We start from the raw sequence: 16,543 nt of genomic DNA on the forward strand, positions 1-16,543 counted from the left end.
TTTTTACTCTTTCTATGTGTGCTGCATTCTACAGCACACACAGAAAAAGCAAAACGTCATTAATGATTTTTTTTTTGTGCAGGAAGGAGCAACAATCATCCCTGCAACATAGGCACTCTTGCACCATGGTGTAAGGGTGTCTGCTTTGGCACACAGCTACTGTTTTAGCTTTGGTGCAGGGGAGAGCACAGGGGTGCGCCGTATTCTTGTAAAAATGGTGCATCCCTGAGTTTTTTAGATAACCTTGCTCATCACGGCAAAATTGCTTACGTTGCAATGCTGCGCCAAATCATTGTAAATATGCCCCAGAGTTTTCTGTAAAAAAATACCACTGTTTTGATGTTGATATTATCGAGAAGACATGCTGGTATTTCACCAACCTTTTCTACCTTCACATCTCTACTGTACAGTACAGCACACCTACAAAGTAGAAAAAGTCTAAAAGCTAGTCGTAATATGCTGTATTAGAAGGGTACCCTTCCAGTACAAACCCTATGCTAGACATTGTTAGAATCCGGGTTCTCTGGTTGGCACAGATAGGTACTTGTGACAAGCAGGGAACCTTTCCTCTAGTCAGGGTAAGGGGTTATAATCCTAAAATAACCCCTGCTCACCCTCTAGGTAGCTTGGCGCGAGCAGACAAGGCTTATCTCAGAGCGTTATAGGTTAAGCATTTGTGAACACATACAGTAACCAAGTGACAACACTACAAATGGACACCACACAGGTTTTTATATTAAAAATAAGGATTCTTTATATAGAGTTACCACAAGACCATTAAACGACAATAATACACAATACTGTTACTTTAGATGGTAGAAGTTTGCTTAGTTCTCTTAAGTTCTTAAATGTGACACTTCAAGTCAATGTACCTTAGATGCGACACGCAGGGCAACGAAAGTGTTGCAACGATGTCGATGCAATGAAGTTTTTGGTGCAAAGAAATAAAGACGTGAAGATCTTCCAGATGCGTTACGCTTCTCCGATGTTGTCAGAAGACTCGACTCGATGCGTCAGCTGCAGCGGCGTCACCCTTTACGAGATGCGACGACAGCGGCCTTGGCAGTGGCACTCTTCTCCGACGTTTGCGAGACGCGTCCGCTCGATGCGATGCTGCAGCGGCGACACCCCTTTATGCCATGCGACAACAGCAGCTCCGACAGCGGCACGCTTCTCCGTGGAAGCGAGGCGCTTTTCTTGATGCGGTGCAATGCGACAGCTACGATGGCTGCGATGGCGACACGCTTCTTCCTCGATGCGAGACTCTTCTCTTGATGCGGTGCGATGCGTCAGCTCCGATGGCTGCGATGGCGACACGCTTCTTCGGCATTGCGAGACACTTCCTGGATGAGGCGAGACGCTTCCGCTCAATGCGATGCTGCAGCGGCGACACCCTTTACGTGATGCGACGACAGCAGTTCCGACGGCGGCACGCTTCTCCTTCTTGAGTCGCGCTTCCAGCTCCTTGCGACATGCAGTCCCTCCGAAGGCCCAACAACAGCAGCAGGCACTTCCAAAGAACTTTGGGGAGCTGGGGGGTGAAGTCTGTTGTTCCTGAGACTTCAGCAGGAGTCAAGCTCTATTCCAAGCCCTTGGAGATCTTTTTAAGCACAAGTTGAAATAAAGTCTTTGTAGTCTTTCTCCTCTCCTTCAGCAGCAAGGCAACCACTGCAGGCCAATCCCCCAGGTCAGGGACAGTACTCCTCCTTACAGCTTTCCCAGTTCCTTCTCCTCAGGCAGAGGTTCTTCTTGTCAAGCAGGATCTAATTTCTTGGGAGCAGGGTCCCAATACTTATACCCCTAATTCCTTTGTTCCTCTGGGGTAGAGGGGCCTTTGCCCAGTCCAAACCAGTTCTTGAGCACTTTGTTGACATGACTCTGACTTTCTATTCAGGGTGCAGGGCAGAGACATCAGCCGCTCCACAGGAGGTGGAGCCAGCATTGTGGTGGCAGAGCACAGCCCTATTCAGAGTCCAGGTGCACTCCTCCCACTCATCTGGATGTCAATCTCTCTATTCACCACCAGGCTACCTAGCCCTGCCCCACTGGGTTTCCCCAGCCCTGTCACTCACACAAACCAGACAGGCAGATACACATCATAGCAGAGGCGGGCTGAAATAGTTAGACAAGCAAATACCATCTTTCTAAAGGTGGTATTTGCAAACACAGAATATTAAAATAAACTTTACTAAAAGATGTATTTTATTATTCTGAGTTCAGGCACACTACACTCGATTTTCTACCATGTTCCCTGGGCCTGTTAGGATCATAGGATGTAACAATTCTAACAGCCCATTCTGGCCTATGGGAACAGGTAGCCTTGCAATAGTGAGAAACGAAAATGGCTGTAATTCACTATTAGGACATGCCACAGACATCAGGGCTTGTCCTATCTTATGCTTACAATGCACCCTGCCCTTGGGCCTACCATAGGGGTGACTAATATGAAGTTAAGGGAAGGTTTAGGGACTGGCAAGTGGGTGCACGCAGGTTCTGCAATGGCAGACCTTAGACACATTTTACTAGGTCGCTTCTGTGGGTGGCACAACCAGTGCTGCAAGCCCACCAGCAGCATTTGTATTTACAAGCCCTGGGCACTCCTAGTGCACTTTACTGGGGTCTGATAGTAAACCAAATAAGCCAATCGTGGAATCCAACCAACATATACATTTTACCATAGGGAGCACTTGCACTGTGGCACTGGTTGGCAGTGGCACAGTGCTCTGAGCAGCTAACACCAGCAAAACACATGAGGCACAGCGACAAAAAGTGGAAGGGAGACTCATGCCAAGGTGCCAGGTCTAACAGACATCACGCACACACCCTTGAACTAGGAGAGAGCAGGACAGCACCATATCTCTGTAGATGTGGCGCTGTCCTGCTCACTCCCTTTCATGCAATGTATCTCAGCAACAATGATTGCTGTGCTGCGTTGCCAGCCATTTTGCTAAATATGCCCAAAGACTTCTTGCAGAGTGCTGGAGATAGCGAAGGTACTTGATGTGGTTGTGATGCAAATGCAGGTGAATAGGTTGAGCTCTTTCACACTGATGTCTAGCTCCCTTCATCTGTATCAAGTATGGGAGTGAAGGCAGGAGGCAGCAGCTGCCAGCACCGATCGGAGGTGGAGGGCCAGCAGGGGGGAAGGGGCGGTGCGGAGGTAGGTTAAATTTAAAAAAATGTACTTTCCTGCTTGTTGCATTCTCCTTACTGCTCCTCCTGGTCGCGTCTCTCCTCCTCCCGCCAGCAGGAACAGGAAGCAGCATGGAGGTACCCAGGGCTCCCTGAGCCAATCACAATGCTGCAGTGCAGCTTTGTGATTGGTCTGAGTGCCTTGACTCAGAGCTCAGACAGGGCATTGTGACCTGGGCTTATTCTCCACCCAGGCTGTAATGCATCCTGGGTGGAGAAGAGGGAAAGTGTGCATGACTGGTTTGGGTGGCCTGAAAGGCCCGGCCAAACAGTCATTGCACACTTGGGAGTTGGGGCAAACCACTCTTCAGCAGCCACGCCCGCCCTGCCTCGCCTCGCAAAGCTCACGTGCACCAAAAAGGAAAAAATAAAATGATAATAACTAGGTTATTATCATTTTATTTTTTTTCTTATAATGATGAAAAAACCAGTGGGGCACTGCTCCTCCACCTTAGAGGAGGAGCCGCCACTGGCAGGAGGGCTTAACTTGTGCCAGTGATTGCATGTGGTGGGCACTGGCACTCATTTTTAAGGACCGGGATTTACTCTTCATTCTACAAATGTAATTTACAAATTAAGCACTGGAAAGTAGACCCACTCTTCAGCTCTGGAAAGAAACATACAACCTCTCTGCTGTCTGCACAGAGGACCCTCCCAGTTCTGCATTTTGACCTCTACCTGAAATTAGTAATGTGTTTCCTAACCTTACGAGTGAAGACTTTGATTTCAGAACAGCCTATACATTTCCTTGAGGCTTTGAAAGACCTACATAAATTGAAGAAGCTGTGGATGTTCTCTGGTAGAGCCTGGCCTTAAGATGGCGACCAATGGTGGAGACATCCAACTGCTGGCTGGAAGATATTTTATACTATAAAGAAAGTGTTTCAAATCCAATGTGCAATAAGCCACTCTCCCTCTGAATGAAGCCAGAGACCAGACTAAGACGACCCACCTTATGACAAGAGGAGGAAAGCGAGTTTCTGGAGTACATTACATAACCATGTCAGTTCATTGAGGAAAGCCAGGAAACAAGATGTCGGCCATGAAGATTGATAGAACCACCGGACCCAATTGATGTTGTGTGCTGGACAGGTCTCCATACGGAACCCATGTGTGCACGTGTAGCAGGATGCCAGATTCTGGGAAGGGGAGGTGGTGACTGTTGGAATTAGGGAGCCAGCAGCTGGGAAAGTTTCCAAGAAAAACAAAACTGCAGAACAGCGTGGAACGGCAAAGGAGAGACACGCACCTACCTGTCCAAAGGCGACGCATGGGGAGGACGAGCCGACACTTTCTCGCAGCTGGGCACTTCTCTGGACTTAGGGTAAAAGGATTTCTGCATTTTCCTCTTTGCATGATTTACCAGTGTGCGGGCAAAGTTTAGCATCTCATCAACCTAAAAAGAAACATAGACTTACTGGGAAAACACGACAATTATTGTGGAGGAAGCCCTTAAAGGTAATTTCTTAGATACTCTCTGACAGAGCTTCCCCAGACTTCCAGCTCAAGGAATGACTTTTTTAACTTCGTTCCTCTAAATAAATATCGAAATAGTTCTCCAAGCAGGGGTGTCACCTTTCTCAAAGAAAAATACCGACCACGTATTAAGATTCTCGATATGGCAGGATTTTCAATAAGTATTTGAATGAAAGCCTCTGTTCCTTTTTATTTCGGTAATTCTTCCTCATTTGATTTAATAATCGTTTGGAAATAGCTCAGAGAGCCCCAAAGTACATTTGAAGGCATTTAGTTTTATATTTTTGGCTTTAGGTTTACATTTCATATGTGAAAAAATACCAACTTTTGCTGACTTTCCTATTTTTTTAACGTCATGGCATACAAATATCAACTATGCCTGTAGAATATTGGTAAGGTGCCCCATCCCAAAGATGTTTTTATGTGAACATGAAACACAAAGCGGCATTTCAGTGATCCTAGAAGCTGGACACATACTCGGAAAACACGTCTATGCATAACTTTAATACGAAAAACCCCACAGATATTGTAGTGTTCAGTTTCACGTGTCACTTGCAAGACAATAAATATATTTAGTTTACTTCATAATGATTTTGAAAAAGGTATTCATACCTCTTTTGATATTTGGGCAGCAGAAAGTTTAAAATGAAATTTTCATTCCTTTAAAAAAAAAACAGGATGGAGATCAGAACATATTCCTTGACAATCAGCACAGTAGCGTTTTAAGTGTTGTACATATGTGTCAGTGAGAGCGTAGCTCCTAACTTCATAGGTTGTTACACTGCCTTTTTGATGTTAACATATGTTTTATAGCACGTGTTCTACATTCCTCTGCCTCTTGGCTCTGGAGGGAGAGGCCGGAAGTTGACCGTCCACTGCCAATGGAAGAGGCTCTGTAGTGGTGCCATGGATTAAGATCTTTTGTCTTGCCCGTATATGTGTGATTTGTGGACCGAGGGCACCACTGAACCTTGGTGCGTGTGTGTGTGTTTGTGTGTGTGTATTTGTGTGTGTGTCAAAGAGAGAATGAAAGAAAGAGAGAGAGAATGTGAGGGACAGAGTGTGTTTATGACAGAGAGAGCATGCTTCTGCTACGGAGTGTGAGTGAGGGAGAAGGTATGCATGGAAAAGAGTGCAAGTGTTTGAGGGATTGTGTTCTGTCTGTGTGAAAAAAGTGTGTGCAAGAGAGTCTGTAAGAGAGCGTGTGTTAGAGTTTATGTGTATGTGACAGTGTGCAAGTGTGTGAGACTCCGTGTGTTTGTGTGTGACTGTGAGTGAGAGAGAGAGAGAGAGAGAGAGAGAGAGAGAGAGAAAGAGCAAGGTTTGTTTATGAATTATGGGGGATCTCTGTGCCCTTTAGTGCCCATCTCGTGAAGTGTCACACAAGCACTATCACCACTTTAAAATAAGAAACACTACAGCAGCACCAGCTATTTTTACCTTCATCAGAACTGTTGGAGGATTACTTCTTCTCAAAGTTATTTTTGGCAGTGTTTTCCATGTTCAGTCTTGTGTTCTTTCTCAGTGGTGATACGAGGGCAGTAAACAGCACAGGACAGGAGGGCTTTCTGTGACCTTGTCCTGTGGTGTCATACACAGGATCACCCCTACATTGACTTTCGAGTCTACTTGCTGTTATGAGACTATTCATTTCCCAACTGCGTAAAATACAATTTATCAACAATAGAAAGCACAGCAGCCACCTGTTAAAAAGAGGTCTGTCAAAGATGGAGGGGGTGCGGAGGACCGAATGGACTTCAAAGCTAGGCCTGGGCTAAATTTCCGTTCCGCTCGTGGAAATTGCGATAATTTGACATTTTCGCGTTCCGCGGAGAGCGCGAAAATGTCAAAATTTCCGCATTCCGCAGTTTAGCGATAATTTGGTTCTTGCTCGCGCTGTAAAATAATACATTCTCGCGCGCGATCGCCTTACCTGAATCCCCGCGTTCGCCGACAAGTTTTCCCGATCCGGTCGCGTTCTCCACGAGATTTTGGATTGTTGGTAGCCATTTGCCCTGTCTCGCGACAGTTCGCGCCCGCAGTAACGTCATGCGTCGCGCGATCACGTCTTTCTTCTCGCGATCATGCACCGCGAGAAGAGTGAAAACAAGATGGCCGCGCCCGCAAGCAACCGCATGGGTAAGTTGGCGAGCCGCGAACACGCAGAAAATACCGCGAACGGGGCGGGAAAAAAACTTCCGCATCTTCGCGATATTTCCGCGTGTTTGCGGAGATTTTAAACATTTTCGCGATAATTTGCGAAAGTCGCTTTCGCAAATTCCGCCCACCCCTATTCAAAGCACCATTTTAGCAAAACCTCGGGGTTTGCAAACAGCTCCCAAGTCATGGAGGAAGTGAGGGAAGCAACTCTTTCCATGAGGTCTTGGCTAATTGGTCAGAATAGGGGAAGGAAGACACAGTTGAAAATTCGTTTCCAAAGTGTCATATTGCCAATGTATATTAGAATTCATTTTCTAGATATTTTTTCTAAAAACTTGGATTTTAGAAACAGACGTTTACGAGCTTATAAATTATTCCTTGAGAACATTTTGATTCACAGAGCACATCCTGCAGAGGAGAAACCTATCTGTGCCCTTTCACAAATCGTATTTTGCTGCCTAGTATCCCAGAAAAAAAACATTTTAAATTCATTGCTAGAAAAAATTGAATTGTTTTTAAATCCGGTACGAGAACCACCCATATATATACTCTGTCAATGAACGTATCTGCAAGTTAATGGATGGCCGTGCCATCATGCACATACATAGCTGTCAAGTTTTCAGACTGCTTGTGTTTGACATTTCTAAGGTTTCTCTGTGTGTGTATGAGTGACACTCTACTGCTAAATGTGTGACACTTTGAGTGACATTCGCTTGCAAGAAAAGCGAAGCTACGACCAGTATTTGGTTACCTCTTTTAGAATTTTCTGGTATTCCACCTAGAAATATCTCACAACAATGAACATACACCAAGCAAAAGCCAGAGCATTTGGTGTTGTAAATGCTTGCTAACTCTATCATCCAAATGATTGATAACAATGATCAGAATTAAAAATGTTAAAATTATGAAAAGATTGGACTTTGAACTAAGCATTACAGAGCTCTGTGGTATTCATCTTTGGAGCGTCTTAATCAGTCCGGGTCTCCCATTCACACTACTTTACATTACAGTCTCTCACTTCCTCCCCTTTTAGCACAACATTTATCTGAAATCCTCCATCTGCATCTCTCAGATCATTTCCTTCCCTTTAATTCTGTGTCACTCTGTCTTGAATGTATTTTTTTGTGTTCACCTCTGTCACCACAAATAAATGCACCCACTCTCTCTCCCTCTCACATCACCTGTAATCACATAATTTTCTTTTCCTTTGGCACGCTCAGTATTTTGAAAAGCATGTCCCTCCTACACACACACATGCACGCATGCATGCACGCACACACACACACACGCACACACACACCCACTAAACAAAGTTGAAAGTAATGTAATGGTTAGGTGAAATGTTCAGTAACAGCTTAATGTTTTTAACTGAAATTCACCAGTTATAGCTATCTCTTGTAACTATAACTCATGCCCTAAGGTAAGTGTAAGTAGCGTCCCAGCCATACACAGTTTTCTCATAAAAAATGTCATTGCAAATGCTGCACTGATATTATCAATGATGCCAAAGGAGATGTTGAGAGATGTAATATGTGGGCTAAAGAACAGTGAATGGCGAGGCAGCACAGCTCTCCTCCCCGAGCCTGCATTGGCCCTGAGGACCCTATCCTCTGGGGACTCACTTTATAATATGTGGATGACCAGGGCCTGCCGGCGTGTTGGGTGCCATGAGAGAGCCCTGTGGCTTCAACCGGCTCCCAGCATGGTGCAGGAGCCAGTAATGCTCCCGCACAGAGGGAGCAGCTATTTATGCTTGTACCCTAAAGGCGAGAGCAGTACATGTTTTGTTCCTCTGTCCGCAAGAGTGCAGGCAGGGAAACAGAAAAACAAGTCAGCACCCAGCTGTCAGGAGCTTTTTTTTAAAATCTCCCACCGCCTGGGAGCAGACTCCCATGTTTGCACCTGTTTGGAGGAAGATTTAAAAATGCTCCCCCCAGACAAGAGCAAACATGTTTCCCTGCCTGTGGTATAGTGGGCAGGGAAATTACAGTGTCCCGGGCGTTGGCTTTGTGGGACACAGTCACTGAGCCAGCCCCGTGGGATGGTATGCCTGGGGCATTTAAAGGCTCAGAAAGGGAGGCTGCATGGCCACCATCCCCTTTTATTTACATTTCAGCTCCAAGGCCTAATTAGGCTCAGGGAGGAGACAGCGTTCTGCCTCCCTTCATTAATTACTTGGCCATGGGTGATGGAGTCCCCGGAGTCTTTTTAGGCTCAAGTAGAGGGGCAGAGTAGCCCCTACCCCTTTTAATACATTTTGGCCCAGGGGTTCAGTCCCCAGAGCCTTTTTAGGCTCTGAGAGTGGAGTCACGCACCCACCTCTTGTTTTTAACCACAGCCCTCGGGGCCACCGGGGCCTCTCAGAAGCTCTGGGAGGTGGCAAGCACCCCCTCCCCAAAATAATCCATGTGCTGCCCACCCGGGCCCAGGTTAAAGAAACAAACTGTGGGGTCCCTCTAGGAACCCAGCAGCAGCCCTAGGGGGTCAGGGTATCTGTACCTGCCCTATAAATCTTCCTTTTGATTGTTCCCTAGGACTCAGTACTTACTGCAACACAAGTCCTAAGATGGCTGTCACCATTTCCTGGTTGATGTGGTGGCAGCCAATCAGATCTCAGTGGATCCTCTGCGGCGTGATGTATACAAAGTTTATAACGTTAATCTGCCCAAAACTACAGAATTGATTTACACCAAAATACAAAAAGCATTCTTGCAAGATCTTGCTTTCTGTCAAATTTGTTGCAAATTCGTTCATCAATTTGGGCTGTAGCTGTGTCTAAAGTTCCCATAAAAAAATGAATGGGTAAAGCACATTTTGGTCCCACCCCTTTTTCTCAGTCCCTGCTTGATGGATGAACCTTTCACCATGCACAAGCAAGTTTTGTGGAGATTCATCAAGTGGACCAAAGTTATTTATATATATATATATATATATATATATATATATATATATATATATATATATATATATATATATATATATATATATATATATATATATATATTCACTGAAAAAACCATAGGTTTCAGGGGTGTTATAGTTAGCTGGACTTTTCACTTGTACAAAACCATTGAAATTCCCCCGTTATAGTTAGTTCAGCTAACTATAACTCGCGCGCCCGCAATGCACTGCTGATGACGTCACATATTACATCACTCATGACATGGTCAGTGACATCACTCATGACATCACTGATGACATCTCAAATGACATCACTGATGACATCACTGATGACATCATCCAGTGAATGTGTGTTATTCTGAAAATTAAATATGTTTTATATATGTATATCTCAAGGTCGATGGAAGAATAAATGGGTATATAAGTGTCTAAATGGATGATTTGTTTTTGAAAAATTGATTGTGTAACTGACTGATTAAGTGTATCAAAGTGAATACATGGCTTAGTGAGTAATGTTTAAATATGTAAATATCTGTATCAGTCTCTCACTTTGTGTATAAGTGGCTGCATGGGTTGGTGAGTAGCTACATGGGTGTCTATATAGGTTATTAGTTGGTTTTTTGAGTATCAGTCTGAGTGTCTGCATGGTTCGGTGGGGGTATTACGTAGTGCATAGGTGCATGAATGAGTGACTCACTGTTTGTATGTGTTGAACACAGTATGTGTGCAGGACTGTATGGGTGGATGAGTGTGTGTATGGGTGCGTTAGTGAGTGAATGACTGTCTCAATAGTGTCTTTATGAGTAACTACATATGTTTTAAACTAGTATATGTGACTATTGGTGTATATATGTGAGTATATGTGAGAGTGAGAGATTGAAAGAGTTCCTGTATGAATAAGTATGTGTTTCTATAAGTGATTGTTTAAAAGACTAAGTATGTGTAAGTTTCCGTAGAAGTAAGTGTGGTGGTGTGTGTATAACTGTATATGCAAGTAAATGTATGTTTGATTCTTTATTAGCATGAGTGACTATGTGTGTGAGTAACTATGGATGAGTGGCATTGTGTAACAGGATGTATAGGTGTATGAGTACATATGATGAGTGAGTACATGTATGAGTGACTGTATTGGACTGTTGGTGAATGAGTGGATGTGTATGTGGATCTTAGAATTACTGAAGAGGTTGTTGTAACTGGTATTGGTATGTCCATTGTTTTGAAAATTTTAGTCTCTATTTTTGAATGTGTGTATCAAAGGTTATATTAGGGTGAGAGGAGGTCTGCCACTCTATCACAAGGATGATGTCATCAGTGATGTCATCAGTGATGTCATTTGAGATGTCATCAGTGATGTCATGAGTGATGTCACTGACCATGTCATGAGTGATGTAATATGTGACGTCATCAGCAGTGCATTGCGGGCGCGCGAGTTATAGTTAGCTGAACTAACTATAACGGGGGAATTTCAATGGTTTTGTACAAGTGAAAAGTCCAGCTAACTATAACACCCCTGAAACCTATGGTTTTTTCAGTGAATTTCTGAGGTTTTTTAAATGCTAATTCCTAACTATAACGTGCCTGAAACCTATGGTTTTTTCTGTTAATTTCAAAGGTTTTTTAAATGCTAATTTCTAACTATGCCTACAGAGATAGGACATGTGAAGAAAGAAGAAAAAATGCACAGAAAGAAACAAAAGAAGTGCAGAAAGAAGCAACAGAAGTCCTCAAATACGAAGATAAGTGCAGGAAGAAGGATAACGTGCAGAAAGAACAAAAAGAAGAGCAGAAAGAAGCCTTGTTGCAAAATCATCCTGTACCCTCAACTTTTTCAGACGGATACTGGTGGTAACTGAGTCTGACTAACCAGTCCTAGAGCCAGTGCTATGTTAAAAGACACTTAGAATACAGTGAAAACACCTACATACACTAGGGAACATTATGCGTTGGGGTCCCCCTGTGATTAGCCTTACCTCCTCTATAAGCCCCTAGTATATAATAGGGCATGGGGATTAAAACTACCTCTTAAAACAGGCCACAGGGCGTTTTTGCACACGTTAACTCAGGCCCCGTCCCCTCCTTTCACCATTGTGTAAACACGCCCTGTGTCCGTTTTTAGTTGGGAGATTAAGTTCATTTGAGTCCTGAGGGTCCCTAGGGTCCAACTAGCCCACTAGGTACCTCCAGTAAGTGCCACAGAGCTGCGTTGCAGAGAGGTGTAAAAAGTGGCACGGCCTGGACCACCTCTCTGCAATGCAGCTCAGTGGCGCTTACTGGAAGCACTTGGTGGGCTAGTTAGCCCCCAGGGGCCCTCAGTATTGAAGGGAAATTATATCCCCAATTTAAAACGTGCCATGGTGCGTGTTTGCACACGTCACCTCAGGCCCCGTCCCCTCCCTTCACCACTGTGTAAACGCGCCCTGTGGCTGTTCTAAGTTGAGAGATTAAGTCCCCTTGAATCCTAAGGGTCCCTAGGGTCACACTAGACCACTAGGTACCTCCAGTAAGCGCCACAGAGCTGCGTTGCAGAGAGGTGTAAAAAGGGGCTTGGCCTCAGAACACCTGTCTGCAGCGCAGCTCCCTGGCGCATACTGGAGATGCCTGTTGGGGGCGCGTTTGCAGAGTGCTGCATGGAGGGGGCATGGCCTCCGGCACGATGCCAGTCTTTTATTTATTTTATTTTTTTAAGAAGGGGGGCTGTGTGGTTCCCCTTCTTATTCTAATTTATTGGCCCTGATGACCCCATCCCCCAGGGCCTGTCTCCTAATTATATTTTTTTGACCCCAATCCCCAGGGCCGGCCACTGTTTTTTATTATTTTTAAAAAATATATATTTATAGACACACCTAGGACATGCTGGAAAAACCGTACGTACCTATCACCATGACGATTTGCGTGATATTCATTAAAAGGCGACTATGCATGCAATTAATCCACGTGGAATGTATTTACACCACTAGTGAAGCTCTGACATGTCTGATGCTCTACCGTGCCTAATCCCGGTAGACACCCTTGTCGTTTATTTATACAAACATGGGTAGCTATTGACGGGCACATTTAATACACATGCACACCAAGCCATTCAAAGGGGATTCGACAAAAATTCGACCAAAACTATGCAAGAAACCCCCCTCACAGTTAATAAAACACACATCCACTGCCGGATGTGTAATACTTTTTATTTTACTCTCTGGAAAGGGGACGAACATCACTTGCGAGTCACAGCGCGCTCCTGACAGAGCCCAATGCTGTGTTACACCCACCATTGCCTGCCGAGTGCCACACACCTCTGTATTGTATTCCACTAGCTAGTGCATATGCTATGACACTCTCTAGCCCATGTGCACTGTAACACCACCCCGTGAAAATGTCATGCCACACTTGTCTTCGCACGGGTTATATTGCCCCATCTAACGTGCCTTCCTCGATGCCTATGTTATAACGCACAGTGCTATGCCATACATATTACAATTTGGGATCCATATCTTTGTCACAGTGCATATGCAACGTTACACTCCCCAGCACATATTTTATATTACAACTTTAGAGACTAGTTAGGTTACACAACACTGCCCTGTGCATATTACACTCCAAGGTGCATATCGCATAGCACACGCTAGTGCCTGTGCTATCGCGCGCTCTCCAATGAATCTGTCATTGCGCACAATGTATTGCATATTATATTTCACGCCTGGTTCATCTTATATCACACTTTTTGGTGCATAGTTTATACCATACACTATATCTAGTTTTCATTTTCAATCGTGCTCTCAGGACTATGTTCTATATAACACTGTGTTCACCTACCCTTTTCACGGGCATTACATTTTGCGATAGGGGGTGGAGGGTCAGGGGGTGTTTTTGCCAAGTGAGCCCGGAGTCACAGTCACTAACGTCTTCTTCTTCCTGAATAAAAGTGAGATTATGCTGCATACTTGTTCATATTTTAAGTAGTTTGCACAGACAAAATGTTTTAAAAACAATAAAGTTTCTAATACCCGCCTTCTCTGAACAGTTAGCTTGCTGCCCCATCCCCCTCCTCCCTATCCTCTGTTGTGTGAATCCATGGACTAGCCTCCTCCCTCCTGCCATGCATGGTCTGATGTGCTGCCACTGCCCTCAATTTAGTATGATGTACCAGTCCACTCCTCCTGCCCTCCATTGCCCAATTCTATGCCCCATCATTGACCTCCTGCTTAAACTCTGTGCTTAGCTTGCTGCCCCTATTCTCCTTCCCCCTGCCCTCCGATGTCTTTGTGCATGCCCCTGCTCCATCCTTTTTGCCCACCATGTCCCATGGACCTGCCACTCCTATCTACTCTGAGTGTTCTGTTGAGCTGCCACTCCCCTCCCACCTGCCTAGCATTGTCAGATGACTGTAACCTGTCCCTGCCACCTCCACCCTGCCTGTCCACATGCCATGCCTCTATCCTCTTCCTCCTGTCCTACATGGTCCATTGTACTGCCACACCCTTCTGCCCTCCCTGGTCTGTTGTGCTGCAACTGCTCCTCCTGCCTGCCCCGTGTGGTCTGTTGTGAGGCCCCTTCCCCTGAACTTTCTTGTCTGTGCACAGGTCCTGACCCTCCCTTCTATCCTCCATCGTCCTTTGTGCATGCCCCTGCACCCTCCTTCTTGCCCATCATAGCCATTGTGCTGCCACTAACCCTCCCACTTGCCATGCATGGTCTTCTGTGCTGCCATGGCCCCTCCCACCTTCCCTGTGTGGTCAGTTAGCTGCCCCTGACCCCCTCCCACCTTCCCTCCATGGTCTGTGTGTATGCCATCACAGTCTCACTGTTGCTCTTCATGTTGTGTCTTGCTTCTAGTGCCCATCCTGCCTGACCTCCATGGCCATCTTGCTGCTCCTGCCCTGCCCCCTTGCCCCCAGCCCTCTGTTTACATGTGCAGACCCCTACTCCCTCCCTCCTGGCTTGTCTGTTCCATTGTAATGCCCCTGATCCGTCCCTCCTGCCCTTTATGGTCTGGTATGCTGCAGCCTTCTCTCCTGTCTGTCCATTATGGTCAGCTAGCTACCATTGCCTCTTGCCCCTCTGTTCTCTGTTGTCCATGTGCATGGTCCTGTCCCCTCCCTCTTGCTTTCTATGGATTGTTGTGCTGCACTCCCGTCCTGCATGCCCTGTGTGGTGTATTGTGCTGCTGCAAACCCTGATGCCTGCCCTGCAGGGTCAGTTTGGTGCACCTCTCCATGTCTCTCCTGTCCTCTGTTATCCAAGTCCATGTCCATATCCCATTTCCTTCCATGATCCAATGTACCATACTTGCGAACATTTTGAACTTGGTAAGAGGGAGATTTTGAAAAAAAACTGGGGTATTGATTTTCCCCTTTGAGTTACATTGAAAAAGAGGATATTGTAGACAGGAGACAGATCAAATAAAGCCCATTTGAGCTTAAAAACATTGGACGTTTCCTGGCTGAATCGGGTCTGTTGGCATGTATGGTTGTACTACCATTGCCTCTTCCTTCTGCCCACAATGGTCTATTACATTGCCACAGCCTTGAAGGAGGGTAGATTTTGTATCACAGGGGGCCCCTGGCCCGTTCTGTCCACACCTGAAGTATGAGACCCTTGTCCTTGCCCTGCCAGCCGCATTTGTAGGCCGTATTAAATTGACCAGCGGGTCCTGTGTTGCTATATAATTATCCTGAGACATCCTTACCACTCAGCCAGCATAAAACCCCTGTGTAGGCCCTTCTGTTCAATATGTAGGCCTCTTTGTTAAATTGACCATAGCTCTGCAATTTTAGTGTATAGCAGTCTGAAGGCAGGTCTGCGAGGCCTTCTGCTCCAAACTAGTAGCCCCCACCCTACCCGAGTGCTCCGTGCTCGGTATCAAAGTTCAACATCCCCCTGAAGCTGTCGACATACAGTAGGCTGCATCCTGGACTGGTACTTGCTTCCTGGGCAGGTTTCCCGCTTTTAAGGAAGTGGCAACCGCAGAGCGTCAAGTTAGGAGAACTGAGGAGATTTTATACATGAATATATTGAATTCCTGTACAATACCCATTATTTTCTGCTTGCTCTATGGAACTTACGATAAGCGATTGGCCTGAGAGACTGACCTTTTCACCCAGTCCATTGTCAGCATTAAGTGGGTAAATGACGAAATGTCTGGTAAAATCTGCAGACGAAGCTTTTGGGTAGCATACGTAGGTAGATGTAGCGTGCAAAGGAGCCCACAAAATGATATAAAAAGGGAGCACCCACAGATATCGACGGACAACCTCGCCGTCTGTATGTAGGTTAACAGGCTGTGCAGGTTTTCCCCAAGAACTGGGAGCTCTTGTCTTCCTTTGCTTAAAATGTCTTGCTCGGCTTTGCTTGAAGTATCTTATTCTATTTTACCTATATGAAATGTCATGTTATGTTTAACCATTGTTCTCTTTACTTTTGCATTTAAAAGATGTTGTATTGTTATTGCAGGAATGCTTGCTCTAAGAGTAAATGTGAGTGTCCCTAGGTAACATTTTCCTTGGTGTAACTTGTTTCTCATGATGCATTTATAGATGTGTTTTCTCTCTCTCTCTGTCAGTCCATTAATTGAGATACAGAGAATATCATGACAGCTGTATGATTATCTGGATTCTGTATTTTGTACTTTAGGTCTCTATTCTGCGGTTTCTTTGAAGTTGCATCTTCTCATTAAACTGCCATTGTATTCTGCCTCCAATTCCATGTCTCATATGTCTGTTTTCTTCATTTTTGGAGCAAGCGTTCCTAGGCACCCCGGCTCAAATTAAGGTGCCCCTTTTGTCCCTGACTCACTCTCCTGCTCAGTTCTGTGGTGGCTCCCGGG

The 16,543-nt window shown here is 45.3% G+C and overlaps 1 protein-coding gene across 1 annotated transcript in view; it reads left to right on the plus strand.

Annotated features, from left to right (window-relative positions):
- Nucleotides 1-4,390: 4,390 nt before the first annotated feature.
- Nucleotides 4,391-16,543, plus strand: part of LOC146833613 (uncharacterized) — a 145,812-nt gene continuing 133,659 nt past the window's right edge. Inside the window, exon 1 of the mRNA XM_085601487.1 lies at nucleotides 4,391-4,516. Coding sequence (XP_085457613.1) covers nucleotides 4,463-4,516 — 54 coding nt within the window. The 5' untranslated portion in view covers nucleotides 4,391-4,462. The remainder of the gene's footprint in view (nucleotides 4,517-16,543) is intronic.

This window comes from Triturus cristatus, chromosome 4_2, assembly GCF_964204655.1.
Source record: "Triturus cristatus chromosome 4_2, aTriCri1.1, whole genome shotgun sequence".
In the NCBI taxonomy this organism is placed as follows: Eukaryota; Metazoa; Chordata; class Amphibia; order Caudata; family Salamandridae; genus Triturus; species Triturus cristatus.